The sequence below is a fragment of the Marmota marmota genome, unplaced genomic scaffold (assembly GCF_001458135.2).
Source record: "Marmota marmota marmota unplaced genomic scaffold, marMar, whole genome shotgun sequence".
Taxonomy (NCBI): Eukaryota; Metazoa; Chordata; class Mammalia; order Rodentia; family Sciuridae; genus Marmota; species Marmota marmota.
The window spans coordinates 27,686,833-27,700,935 of NW_026000185.1; the positions used below are offsets into that span (position 1 = coordinate 27,686,833).

A 14,103-nucleotide genomic window follows, 5' to 3' on the forward strand; every position below is an offset into this window, starting at 1 on the left:
TCGGGTGCCGTATGTTGGGTTGGAGACTGAAGAAGGCCAAGAGGAACAGGATTAAAACAGGAAAGTCAGTAGAATGAATCAGACAGAACTTTCCTATGTTCATATATGAAATGTCACAATATATCCTGCTGTCATGTATACATATCTATAAAGAAAAGCAACAAAAACCTCAAAGGCTTTCTTCTCTCACAGCTGTTCTCAGTAGCCTGGGCCCTACACCTTGACTCCACCTTCTTCTGGGCTCCTCTTCCATCTGCCAATCTCCACCGTCTGTTCCTTTCCACTTTCGCAGCACCCCAAGTCCCCTGGCAACTTTGACCGCTGCCTGTATAATGGCACACCAGCCATCACTCAGTGGCTGATCTCACAATTTCTCCTAAGAATCTTCTGCTGGACTGAGTGACCAGCTGGCCAAGCTACCCTCCTGGAGCTGTGGTGTCCCCTTGGGCATGAGTTCCAGCCTCTAGGACACCAGATCAAGGCCATGTGCGGGTGGGGGAGGGTCCCTGGCTGGAGAGCACCTGAAGGGGATAAAGGCTCTGCCTGGGCAGTCCCGCTGGCCCAGGCCACACCCAGGTCTTGAAGGGGACTGAGTCAATTTCAGTGAAGCCACTTTGAAGCATGGGGCTCCCCCAGGCAGCCCTGACGCCTGGCTTTCTGGAACCCTGAGCTTCACACACGAGCTCTGGGGGTGACATGCAGGACTTCTGTGACCAAGACTTGTCCATCAGGTCAGAGCTGCTTCAGATGGGGCAGGCTGATCTTGGCACTCTCTGTCAAGGGGTGGAGAAGCCCAGCTGTGGGTCAGAGTCCCCATCTCCCAAGTTTATCTGGACCATCTTCCCCTGAGCAGTTCCCACACGTTCTCCTTTTCCTGGTTCTCTGGGCTCCTCAACTATGGATTCTCCTCCAGCCACCAACCCGAATCCCCCCTACTCGTCTCCTTGGGTCCACACTGGCAGAACTGTGCTGCAACCTAGCCCCATCATTAGCTTCTCTGCAAATCTTCTGATGGCTGCGACTGGCTTGCTCACTGTCCCTTCTCCATTGGCAGCTTCTGTCCCTCAACTAAATTAGTCACATCCTATTGTTTTTTTTTTTCTTTTTTGGTGCTGGGGATTGAACTCTGGGGCTCTTTACCACTTAGCTATATCCCCAGCCCTTTTCTTTCTTTTTGTACCAGGGATTGAACCCAGAGGTGCTTAACCACTGAGCCACACATCCCCAGCCCTTTTTATAGGATCTTGCTAAATTGCTGAGACTGGCTTTTGAACTTGCAATTCTTCTGCCTCAGCCTCCTGAGCTGCTGGGATTACTGGCGTGCCTTATCATGCCTGGCTGGACATTTCCATTTTGAGACAGGGTCTCACTAAGTTCCCCAAACTGGCCTTGAACTCACAATCCTCCTGCCTTAGCCTCTGAATGGCTAGAATTGTGTGCGCCATAATGCCCAGCTATATCCAATCTTTTTTTTTTATTATGCTAGGGATTGAACCCAGGTACCTTTTTTTGTATTTTATTTAGAGACAGGGTCTCAGAGTTTCTTAAGGCCATGCTGAGTGGCTGAGGCATGATCTTCCTGCCTTAGCCTCCTGAGCAGCTGGGATTATAGGTGTGTACCATCACACATGGTGGTCACATCCAATCTTAGCATTTCTAGGTCTGGGAGGGAGCATACAAAGCCTGAGCCTTCAGATTTTAGGCAGAGACCTGGCCTTCCAAATCACCATTTGCCCCCTTTGGCCCTTTCCATTTGTGCCTTCCACAGATTCATGTACAGAGGATGGAACATGTTTAAGAAGCTGAAACACATGTTTCTAAGCCATATTCCCAAAGATGCAGAGCTAAGTGGATCCCACAGACCTTGGGACAGGCTTTTCACTGAAGCCTAGACCTCAGGGCCACTTGGCCAGTTATCACCAGTATTCTCCATTGCCAGGCTGAAATATTTATTTGAAAAATTGAAAACACAGATGCAATGTATTATACAAAGAAAGTTCTTAATACCATAATAAAAGTATTGTTGGAAGGAAACAAAAGCCAGTGGCTACCTGCCCTGGGAAGGTAGGCACTCAGTGAAAAATGAAATTTATTTATAGGGACTACTCTAATGGAGAACTGGGGAAGAGGTTAAAAACAGAAGAAAACCAGACCCAACCCCATCCCTGCAAACCTAAAGGTTAAGTTTGTTATAAGTTTGAGACATTTGTGTTATCACCAAGATTTAACCAAACCCCCTCGGTTTGTCCCTGTTAGTGGTAATCAGCTTTAGGGCTTTCAAACCTGAGGTAGTTGAGGGTCACCTGAAAGACATGTCTGGAAAGATCTACTCTCAGAATTGGATCCAATGGCATCTAACCCATTATTTCCCATTGCTTTGGCTCCTGGGGGCACAAGAGAGGCAGTGCCACCATTGTGTGTCACTGGTCCTGGGAGATGAAGGAAAGAGCAGCTGATGGCTGCTTTGGTTTGCTGCACTGGTGGCCGGCAGGCTCCATAGGTGGATCCCTATGCTACAGGAAGTCCGGTCTCTGCAGGACCAAGATGGCAGAGAGAAGGCAAAGCCACTCTGGTTGGAAGGCCCATGTTGGGAAGGCTTTCCTTGGCAGGATTTCCAGAGACGTGGAAAGGCGGTAGTTAGCAAGACACTTACCAGCTGTTAAAAACCAGGATGAAATGGAGCCAGGAGACCCCTCTATGCTAAGGAGCCAACCAGGAAGTGAGAACTTCCCAGGCTCCAGCTGAGAACCCCCCTTTCCTCAGGGGCCAGAGGCCAAAGCAAACCAGCCTGACCAAAATGACATGTACTTATGAGCCCGTTATAAACCTTGGTGTCTGATTTGGTAGCGGAAACAACTCTAAGAGAGGACGCTCTGGACCGTTTGGTTCTTCCAGCCCCTGGGACTTGTATTCAAGGTGGGATCTTAGGGATACTGCTGTGGGCAGCAGAATCCGCATGTCATCTAAATTATTACCTAACTTTGTGCTCGGATGTCAAATAATCCCACGAAAGCAGGTCTTTTCTATCTTTCTGTTGATTATGTACACGAATATGCTAACTCTAAAGGTATTAGAGGACTGAATTACAAAATTAGATACCAGGTGCAGGTGTGCGCATTAACTGCTGTCCAATCCTAAGCCATCACTGTGCGGCTGCCTGCGTGTGGGGACCATCTGCATTCACCCATGATACTTCAGCTACTAAGAAGGTCAGGAACTCATTGAAGAGGCTGTGAGGTTCATTTCCAGCTTTGAGATGGAATTTTTGTTTTCATCCAAGGTATTTCCCACCCACTCCTTTTTAGAAGAGCCAGACAGACAATTTGATTTGGGCTTGAGGATGGCACAATTTCTCATCTGAGCTATTATAAAAGGGATTAAGTGACATCTGATAGGTGGTGACACTGGGTCAGCCTGTGCTCTGGGGCGAGTGCCGTCTTGACTGTTTTATTACTTGGGCTGACTGAGCTCAGGAGGGTTTTTAAAATGACTGTTTTTAGAGCAAGTGTTATTTTAGGAAATTTTAATCTGTTCTGATATGCATATCGGAACAGATTAATTTGGGACATGTGGGTGTGCATGATGTAGACCACAGAAGCGAGGACTTGGTCCACCACCTCTGGAAAGGCTGACCCACACTGGGAACGCACCAATCAGCTTGACTGGCACAAGTGGGCCAGGGCACTGCACGTGGCGCCTTCTGAGTCTTGGGATGGAGAAACATTTCGCACAGAGAGGCACTGAACCCAGGACGGCCCAGATGCTGCCACAGACGCCTCCTTAGCCCAGCACAGAGGCTGCACGCCTGAGAACGGTCATCAGAGTTCCTGGGGGACAATTTTTAGAGTGTCCCATTTAGAAAATGCAAGGAGAGGGCATGGGGGGTGGGTGGGAAGGAAAAGGGGGTTGATTCACAGTGATCAAACAGAAGTCTCACAACCCGTCATGTGGCCGACTTCCCGACACCCCTGGGGGCAGGTCCGAGGAAGCGCCTGCTGGCGACCACCTATGAGCTGCTACAGATAAGCAAGGAAGACGCCGTTGTTTCCAAGATCAGAAGGTCACTTAATGCTGGGTTCATCGGGAGTGGAAAAGTGCTGTGAGGCTGCCCATCTCTAGGCGGCTGTGCCCTCTGTCCAGGTCCTGTCACAGGGCAGCGAGGGCTGGGAACATGTAGCTGGAAGAAGCCAGAGCCAGTGGTCCCCCTTTCTCCAGGTCCCTGCTCCGAATGCTCTGAGGAACCTGCTTGCTTTGGGATCCAAGCCAGGAACAGCCCAGGGATGGTCCCTTGCCCTGTGGGTGATCTCTGAAGACAGACAGGTGTCGAGGGCAGCAGATAAGCCTCGCCTCAGCCACACTGGTGACTGCGATTGCTCCAAGCATCTCTTTGTGGACCGCTGCTGCATAAAGGAGGTTAGTAATAAATACGAAGGGTCCTTTCCTGATGGGAGCAAGTGGAGGTCTGATCTTCCAGATGTCGATCAGGTAGCACATGGAACTCTCTTCTTCAGGTTCAAGAGGATGCCCAGGCAGGACGCTGAAGGAAGGAACTGGAAACCCTCCTGCACTCCCCCCGGGGCCCTGCCTGGTCTCCCGGAGGTGGCCTGCCTGCCACGGCATGGCACAGGCCATCCTCTCTAGGGAAGTAGTGTTGCTAGCACACCAGCTCCATTCAAGCATGTGATCAGGTGCGTGAGCCCCTTCAGGGAGCTCCCAGGAAGGGCGTCCCGGAGCCCTGTTGCCTGCGAAGGTGGACAGAGGTGCTCGGCTGGCCTCCAGCCTTAGGGAGGAAAGGCACTCGCTCTGCTTCCGCCTCCTGAGGAGAGCTGTGGCCCACCCCTGGTGAATGGCCTCTGCTGACCGGCATTCGCTCAGCGGGACACTCAGCGAGGAGGCCGAGCTGGAGCACCAAGGCAAAGTCTGCATGGCACCAGGGCTGAGGCTGCTGGGGCGGGGGCCCAGTGGCTCGGGGCTCCAGGGGTGTCCTTTGGAAGAGTTGGCTGAGTGACTGAAACTTTCAAAATATAAAACCAAAAGACCCAAACGACCACCATGAGAAGCACTGGGAATCCGCGGGACTGCCGAAGGGGGGGCACCACGGTGGCCTTCTCGGCCAGGATACTCCCACCATCCCAGTCACTGACGCGGGCAGCGCCCTGGTTTGGAATCCACCGGCCCTTGAATGCTCGCAAGTTTGTGCAAAGGATGAAACGGAAAAGACTGAGAAGGAAAAAGAAAAGGAGAGGCATCAGTTCGTCCTCTCCCAGTCCCTCTGAGGAGGACACCGGCTGCTACGGAGGTAGAGCAGAGCGCAGGACTGGCTGGTGTCCTCCCCAGGAGTGCCCAGCTCCCCCCGCCTCTTTGGACCTGGGCTTGCACGTGGACAGCGTGGGCCAGCCTGGATACTGAGAGGTGGGGAGAGACAACAGATCATGGATTCAATCGGGGAGTCCCTGAGGAGGGGGTCATGCAGGTCCCCGGTTCTAGTCAATGGGAAGCTGTGGGACCGGGTCTGTGGCATCATAAACACAGAAGGGTGACGAGCATTTACACTCTGACGTCTGGGGTGCGGGTTTGGCTCTACTCTTTCTCGGGGACGGCTTCTTGCAGTGTAGATGGAGACGCTTCTGTTCCTAAAAGACAGTGATAATCTGTAACATGGCACTTGTGAACCAACCCCAACTGCCACCATAACCATGGAGCAATCATCTGTCCCCAAGTTCAGTGTCTAGGAAACCCCAGGAGGTATGTGTAGATGGTCCCCAGAGTCGGTCAAGTCTACCAGGAACCAGAGGCCTTGGTGAGATCTGGCAGCCACTCTGGATGTGTGGAGAAGCAGCACAGAGACACTGGCTGAGGGTGGTCTCCGGGCTGGAGGCCTAAGTAAGACCCCATCCCACCCCGTCTCTCCTCCTCAGCTCGTCTCTCGGCCATCATGGCCTGTTGCTGGCTGTGGACAGTCAGAACCTGACCATTATTCATCCACTATGGCCTCCATGCCGGGAGGAGATGAAAGTCCCAGGGTCCAACCTGGCGAGTGGCCTGGGAAGGCGTGGGGGAGGGCGAGTGCAGGATGAGGTCCCTGGTCAGTGTCCAGGCTGCAGCGTGGGCTTCCCACCCACTGGGTTACCCCGCTTTAGACTTGAAGGTTACCCCGCGGGCGCGAGGACCCCGGGCTCTGGTCCCCGTCTCACGGGGGCCAGCTCACCTTCCTCCCAGCCCTCGGCCACGCCGGCCAGCTCATAGTGCTTCTTGCGGAGCTCTCCCAGCCGCTGCCGCTCCTTCTGGAGGTCGTTTTCCAGCTCGAGCACCCGGACCTGTCGGAAGGGAAGTGGTTTTCTTCTTCTGCAAGACCTGTCTGGTTTGGACCGAAGCCCCGTCCTCCGTGAACAACTGGACAGGACCACAATGACAGGACGACTTGGCCCACAAAGGTCACCCTCGAAAGCTGAAACCTACACGGCCAGAAGAGCCCAGCGGTTCAGATATAGGGAGGACTATTCCAGGCAGAAGGGAGAGCGGGGCCAAGGTCCAGAGGAGGAAAGGGCTTGAGGTGTCAGGAGAATGGAAAGAGCCCCGTGTGGGTCCCGAGAGAGGGAGAGGGTCATGAAATGGCTGAGACACAGGCGGGATATTGTCCTAGTGTAAAGCAAAGGCACTGGAAGGTTCTAAACAGGGAGGTGACCTGTGGTCCTATGTGTTTTTAAAATATCACATGGAGAAGGAGTGGACAGTGGCAGGTCCAGAGTGGGAGCACATTGGCGCCAGCCAAGTGGTTCCTTCCTTGTTTTACAATTAAAATTGATTAGAGTCAACGTAAAACATGCAGAAGGACAGAGGCAGCCGGTGCCTTCCGCCCACCTCCACCAACTCTCCACTCCCAGCTGGACGGCCTCAGCCCCCCCGACCTGGCCCTGCACTGGACGATGTTGAAACAAACACTTGTAAATGCCAGGGCCAGCTGCTCTCGCAGGTAGACGATGGTGGCTGAGACCAGGGGAGGGAGATGGGCGACAGTGCAAAGAGTGAGGTTGTTTCTCAAGACTCAGAGTCACAGGATTGCTGGCTGGGAAGAGAGGGACCATGGACGACCCCTACTTTTGTGGGTCAGCACCAAGGTGCTGGTGGCAGTGCATTCACCGAGAAGGAGACAGTGGGAGTGGGGACCTGCTCTGCAGGTTCTGTTGAGATACTTATGTGGCATCAAATGGAGACCAAGCAGGAACTGGGAGCAGAGAGTAGACCTAGGCTGAGGAGAATTTGGTGTTTACCAGCATTAAGATGGTGTTTAGCCAGGTGTGGTGGCACACACCTGTAATCCCACAGGCTCAGGAGGCTGAGGCAGGAGGATTGTGAGTTCAAGCCAGCCTCAGCAACTTAGTGAGTCTCTGAGCAACTCAGCGAGACCCTGTCTCCAGTGAGGCGGGGAAGTGCTCAGTGGTTGAGCATCCCTGGGTCCAATCCTCAGAACAAAGATGGTATTTAAAGCCAAAAAGGACGGAATAAAACCACTGAGCAAGAAGTCTTTCAGTATATACACGGCAATGTGGCTACGTAAGACGCTGAGTGACTATCTGTAGTACTTCAATAATCCCAATCTGAATTTTACCCCAAGACCAGTGGAAAGATGTCAGATTTTTTTCCTAGGACCCCACTGATTCCTGTGCTGCATAACTTTACTGAGCCACAGAATGAAACGGCATCACCTTTGATGAAGTTACAGTGGATCCACTTTTTTCTTTAAACTAAAGTTTATTTCTAATTTGTTTCAGCAGTTTTTGAAAGAACTGCCTATAGTAGGACTAAGTTTGTGGATTGCTCCAAGGTCCCTGATCACTAAGGGTTAAAATTCTGGAATCTACTAACCACTGCTCCCCGCCTCCAACTTCCTGCAGTCTCATTTATTTTCCATCTTAGGCTGAAAGTGCACCCGTGTTCATCCCCTGCCCAAGGGTCTCTCTGGCTTTCCTCCAGGGGATAGGACTGGGGTTGCTCTCACCTGGGAATCCATCTCCTGGCGTTTGATCTGGGTCAGTGTCATGCTTGAGAAATCCATATTGTCTGCAAGGACAGAAATAAGAAGGCCTTATCACACGGTGTCCCTGGCTGACGCTCCCCTGAGAGGTGGTGACACCAGTGTTCTGCTGAAATGCCCTGGCTGGCCACTGGCCAAGATGTGTGTGAAAGTAACGGAGGGATTAAGGGGAAGGAAGGATGAAGAGATTGTGGGGCAGCCGGGATCTGACCTCTCCAGGGCCACCAGACTCAGTGCAGAGAAATGATAGAATAGAAATCTACTTAAGGGCCAGTTGCTGCAGCGGCATAAGCAGCCTGCGTACTGTGCCCCACCTGGTGAGGAGGTGAGCTGGTGGGACAGAGACGGAAAATGACAGCTTACAACAGAACCGTGGGAGGGCGGTGAGGAGGGGTGTAGAGAACGGCTACCTGTCTCCTCTATCTGTGATTTGCCCGAAATGGTGGAGGCCACGACCCCTGCGGTGGCCTGGTTCACTCCCCGAGAGGCCTGCTGAAGCTGGGCGAGGTTGGGACTGTCCTTGTCAGCTTTCACCTGCCAGGATAAGGCAGATTAGGCTCACCACACCAGGAGCAGCAAGGCTGGATCAGACAGCTGGTCTGAGGGTTCGAGACCCTCTGTTGTCGCCAATCAACTTCTCTGAAACTGCTGTCTGTGGGGTCAGTTCCTGGTACGTCCCCAGTCTAATCGATTACTCCTGGCTTCCTGGCCAAACTCTAGCTTTCTCGCTCATTGATCGACTCTTCCAGTCGTGAAAAACAATTTGGGGCTGGGCACAGTGACACACACCTGTAATCCCAGCGGCTCAGGAGGCCTAGACAGGAGGATCGCAAGTTCAAAGCCAGCCTCAGCAACTTAGTGAGGCCCTAAGCAACTCAGTAGGTTTAATTCCTGGTATCAAGTGGGTGGGGGGAACCCAACAATTTGGGCAGCAAGAAATAAGGATGAATGAAGACCAGTCACTGAGTGGGACCCTGGGCTCTGGTTACGAGCTGTGTGTGAGGACTGGCTGGGGCAGGGGTTCAAGTCTGGAGACCAAGGAGGAGAGGCAGACTTGGTTATTTGGAATCACAGAGCCACGCCAGGTGACCTGATTTATCACTATGCTGACTGGCTCCCTATCTGAGTGTTCCTTAAATGCCAGGACTGCTAATCAGAAGCTGGTCAGGCTAGGACCCTCTAAGGCCACTTGACAGGAGTGAGGAGATTGCAGGAGAGCCTGTGGCCAGCTAAAAAGGGCTCCTTGCTGGATTTAGGCCTTCAGAAGAGTCGGGTATGGGACCTCTAGAGGCAGAATTTTTGTTTGGGATTCAACCGACCCAGAAGGTATAACCCATCTTTCCTTGGGGTCAGTCCCACTTCAGTGTCCTGCAGAATCCAGCATGGGTCCTACCTTCGATGCCGCCACCAGCTGGGCTGTGCTAGCAGCAATTTCATGCGAACACACCATCAACTCCTCAAACTTCCCTCTGCCTTGTACCACCAGGTCAGCAGCATCCCTGGCAGTCAGGAAGGAGAGGACAGACAAGGTCACACGTGGCCAAACCCCTACAATCCCGCTGCCGGCCCAACCCTGTCCCTGGCCAGACAGGTTCTGCCTTTGCCACACCTGGGTTCACCAGGAGACCCAAGGTCCCTTTCAAACTCGTAGCCCCACTGTCCTATCAATCGTTCATCAGGGGACGGATCTTTCTATCTCCTTTCGCTGTTCCCTGAGGTGGGTCAGTGGAAGGGGGTTGGGAAGGAGCCCTGGCCCCACATACTTACACCATGATGGTGGCTCCCCAGCCCACGGCTTTGGAAGCTGAGATGAGTCCCTCTGTCCACCGAGAGTTCTTGGCATAAAATTCTTTAGGGGATGCAGTCCCCTGTGGAAGCAAAAGATAACTGTGCTTTGGGGACTTTTACCTATGGTGTCCCACCAGGTCTTCACTGTAACTCAGAGAAGCAAGCATTATTATTCCCACTTCAAAGATAAGAGAACTAAGACGCAGGGAAGCAAAAGTATTCTTCCCAAGGTCACCCAGGAAATAAGGGGAAGTAAATATGGGGATTTCTTGACACCAAGGCCTGTGGCATTTCTATAACGTCATTGTGTGTCTGTAGTTGGCCCTCAGTACCTGCAGAGTCCACGTAAGGATTCAACCAGCTGGGGATTGAAAATATTTGGGATAAAAACCCCGCATCTGTACTGAGCATGTGCAGACTTTTCTGGTCATTATTCCCTAGCATTCACACTCTATCAAATCAGGTATTACATTGGTATAAGATTATTATATTATAGTCTAATCATAATTATAATACATTATATCAAATCCGGTATCAGATCAGTATGTATAAGTTATCTAGAGATGTTTTAAAGTATATGGGAAACTGGGGTTGGTGGCACATGTCTATTATCCCAGTGGCGCTAGAGGCTGAGGCAGAAGGATCACAAGTTTGAGGCCAGCCTCAGCAACATAGTGAGGCCCTAAGCAACTTAGTGAGACCCTATCTCAAAATAAAAAATAAAAAGGACCGAGAGTGTGGCTCAGTGGTAAAGTGCCTCTGGGTTCAACCCCCAGAACCTACTCCCCGAAAAAAAGTAAATGGGAGATGTGCATAGTTATGGGCAAACACTGTGCCATTTTATATGTGAGCCTGGAGTTCCTGGATTTTGCATCGGGAAGATCCTGGCAGTTCGCTGTGTCCACTGAGGGCCTGTACATTCTGTGAGTAACAGGAGTGGTTGCGGTCTGAGGGAGTCTGCAGGCTCTCCATGATTTGCCAAGAGGAGGGAAGACAGGGAACACTTTTCAAACATGATTTCTGCTTGGATTTTAAAAAGGGGTTTATGCCTTGGAAGAGTCTTGAGAGTGTGCAGAGGCTCTTGGTTGGCTGCATCTTTTTACTGGAGGAACAGACCCCGGAGCTAGAAGCAGCACCTCTGGGGCAGAGAGACTCTTCCTCTCTGGGACGAGTCAGGCTCTGTCCCTGCCCTAGACAGCGCTCTGCTTCCCAAGCTGCAGCTGTCACAGCATATGAGGGGCCCACAGGCCAGCGCCAGTCCCAGCAGAGGAGTGGGAAGGAACCCAAGGGACATGTGGGCCAGGGGCTGACAATGGGCTCGCTGGGGCACAAGCATGGGCTGACTCTGCCACTGGGTGCAGGCCGGCTGCGCCCTTGTGCACGGTGAGCATGGCTGGCCCTCCGTTATCTGCAGGTGCAGCCAAACACAGATGGAAAGTAGTTTCAAGACACTGTGTCTGGGCAGGGGCTGGGGCTGAGCAGCAGAGCGCTTGCCTAGCATGTGTGAGGAGGTACTGGGTTTGACCCTCAGCACTGCATATAAAGAAAGAAATAAAATAAAGGTCCATCAACAACTAAAAAAAATATTTAAAAAAGTACTGCATCTGTACTGAACAAACATGGAGGGATATTTTTCTTGTCATTAATCCCTAAACAATGCAGTGTGACAGCTATTCCACAGCCTCTGGGCTGCACTAGGTATCATCAGTCACCTGCAGGGCAAGAGTGTGCAGGAGGGTGTGAGCAGACTCCACGCCAACCCTGTGCCACGGGGTACAAGGGATCTGATCACCCAAGGGTTCTGGAATTGGGGAGGGTCCTGATACCTGACAGACACCTAGGGGTGACGGCTCAGGCCTGCTCCTGGGGTTCGCCCAGGTTCCACACTTCCTCCTCAAAGGACCTGGAGTGCAGTGTGCATGGGGTTCCCACAGCCAGTCCACCTGAGGTGTGCGAGCTGCAGCTGGAAGCTGTGGCTGGCTGCCCTTCTGTGAGTGGGGAGGCCCCCTAGTGCCTGCTCTTGTCCAGATCAAAAGACTGCTGTGGACACAGGACAGGCCCGCAGCTCAGCTGGACTCCAGGGGCTGTGGGGGAGCCACGGTCAAGGCCCATGAGGCCTGCCTCTGGGCTCCAAGCAATGCTCACCCTGCCGCTCTCCACGATCTCCCTCTGTAGGTCCTTCGAGGCCACAATCAGGACCTGGATGGCCTGCATCAGGCTGGTGCAGGAACCGAGGATCCTGTTGAAAAGAGAAAAATGAACAACAAACATGTCAGACACAGAGGCCAAGACAAACTCTCCTCTTCGTTAGCCCAAGCTACAGCCGACTTGGAATGGGAAGGAGAAGCAGGGAATGAGCAGAGGTTGCTGGGACACCAACGAGGTCGAGTGAGAACCCCTGGCTGTGGATTTGGTAAGGAGCAGCCGGTTGTGGTTCTTGGGGGTCTGTTGGCCCCACGCTGCAGTGGGAGCCCAGATCTAGTCCTAGAGGGCACACAGGGTATGACCTGGCACCAGGAAGTTGGATTCTGCTCACCTGGGCACCGCTGTGTGGCTCGGACTCACCTTTCATTCACCTCTAACTTCACTCCTGTGTCCCCTGCTCGAGATTTGCTGAGCATTTCCTGTTAAAAGAAGCTTGGTTTCCACATGGGCCACCTCCTTCTGGAGTACTGAGAGACCACAGTGCCCTTCTGTGCCTGCTCCCACGTGCTGTGGTAGCTCAGAATCCCGGATCTGGATGTCCCCATTTGTGTCCTTGCAGGGTTTGGGGAAAGAGCCCAGCCCTCTCATCTACTGGGGGTGGGGGTGGGCGCAGCTGCAGCAGGTGCTCTGTGGTCAGCAAGAGTCTTGACCTTCAGGCACTCAGGCTGATGTGCACAGAGCTGGCTCCCAGTCCTCAAGGCAGGTGTTTCCACCAGGGCAAGTGGCTTGAGTCTCCCACCAAAGGGGCAATATGTGACCTTTGCAATGGTGCCCACTCAGCTTTTTGTGAGATTTGTTACCACGGATGAGGGCTGCCACTTAATGCTTCTGGGGTAGGTGTCCTTATCACTGCCGTTCTATAGACAAGGGGCTGAGTTTGGGCTAGGTGGACATAACTCACAAGTCATGCAACCTAATGAGCGGCAACCTTAACCTGAACCCCGGACATTCTGACACCAAGGCACCTGACCCTTGAGGAATCTGCTCACCTTCCTTAAGTGACGACCTCTTGTTTCCTGCCCCTCACGGATGCAGTGATTTGGGTTTGGGTTTCTTTTATACGGGCCTTTGTAGCCTTCGTGAATGACCAAGACACGTCTAAGGGGCAAGGTTGCCCAGAAGCAGCTGCAAGTGTTGTTTAGAAGATCTTGCACTCACGTCCTACCTCTATCCGAGCTGTGGCAGTTTCAATGGCGGCCGAAGTGGCAGCCATCTCCTTGTCCACGAGGTCCCCCAGCTCCTCCTGTTTGATGTCCAGGCCCATGGGCAACAGCTCCTGTGAATGGCATCACAGAGAATGACACTTTGACCTCTGCTCTGATCTTTTGTAGACCTTCTGAGACAGAAAGGGTAGGAGGCCCCACAGGTCATGGACCCCATCTGGAACTGCGTGTTCCTTCCCTTCTCCTCTCACTCAGAACCTCTCCTTCTAGAAAGCCAGTGTCTGACTCCAAAGCTCCTTCAGCTGCAGCCGCTCGGGCCCTCAGGCTCATATTCACACACACAGCTGTCCCTGCAGCATGGGAGACCTAGGTACCTTTACACAGTGTTCCCCAATAAGCCCGACCCTTGCTTCCACAGCAACCCCCTGAGGCAGTTCCTATTCCTGCTGTACAATGGAGGCCAAGGTCCAGATGGGAAACACCAGACCAGTCACACTGCTGACAAAGGGCAGGCAGGGGTCTGATCGCATGTCTAACTGCTGCAAAGCCCGAACCATCGTGTGTGATCCATACTAGAGAACACAATTCTAGGAATAGTTTAAAGAGTAAAAATGGACTCCTAAACACTATGTGATGTACACATATATGAAAACCTTCGGTATTCCATTGATAAGTACAATTTTTTACATTTTTATGTTATCAGTTTAGAAATACATTTTTAAAAGAAAAAATACTCAATGTTACCCACCACTCAATTTAAGGACTCATTTATGAAGCATTATCATTTGGAAATGCATTACCTTTGAAATCCCCTTTGTATGCTGCCTGGATTCTCTCTTCTCCCTTCCTCCCTCTACTCCAAGATAAACAGAGGTCAGGAGGGTGAGGGGGGTCACTTTTTTTTTTTTTTTT

The 14,103-nt window shown here is 52.2% G+C and overlaps 1 protein-coding gene across 4 annotated transcripts in view; it reads right to left on the reverse strand.

The window, feature by feature from the left end:
* Positions 1 to 1,932: 1,932 nt before the first annotated feature.
* The window catches only part of Hip1 (huntingtin interacting protein 1), a 105,797-nt gene continuing 93,626 nt past the window's right edge, over positions 1,933 to 14,103 (reverse strand). For all 4 annotated transcript variants that reach the window (XM_048789949.1, XM_015491438.2, XM_048789951.1 and 1 more), the window contains exons 23-32: positions 13,194 to 13,304; positions 12,389 to 12,447; positions 11,969 to 12,062; positions 9,803 to 9,903; positions 9,429 to 9,534; positions 8,446 to 8,569; positions 8,000 to 8,061; positions 6,209 to 6,317; positions 5,552 to 5,633; positions 1,933 to 5,220 (exon numbers count right to left, since the gene is read on the reverse strand). In XM_048789949.1, the coding sequence (XP_048645906.1) occupies positions 5,581 to 5,633; positions 6,209 to 6,317; positions 8,000 to 8,061; positions 8,446 to 8,569; positions 9,429 to 9,534; positions 9,803 to 9,903; positions 11,969 to 12,062; positions 12,389 to 12,447; positions 13,194 to 13,304 (819 nt within the window). In that variant the 3' untranslated portion in view covers positions 1,933 to 5,220; positions 5,552 to 5,580. The remainder of the gene's footprint in view (positions 5,221 to 5,551; positions 5,634 to 6,208; positions 6,318 to 7,999; positions 8,062 to 8,445; positions 8,570 to 9,428; positions 9,535 to 9,802; positions 9,904 to 11,968; positions 12,063 to 12,388; positions 12,448 to 13,193; positions 13,305 to 14,103) is intronic.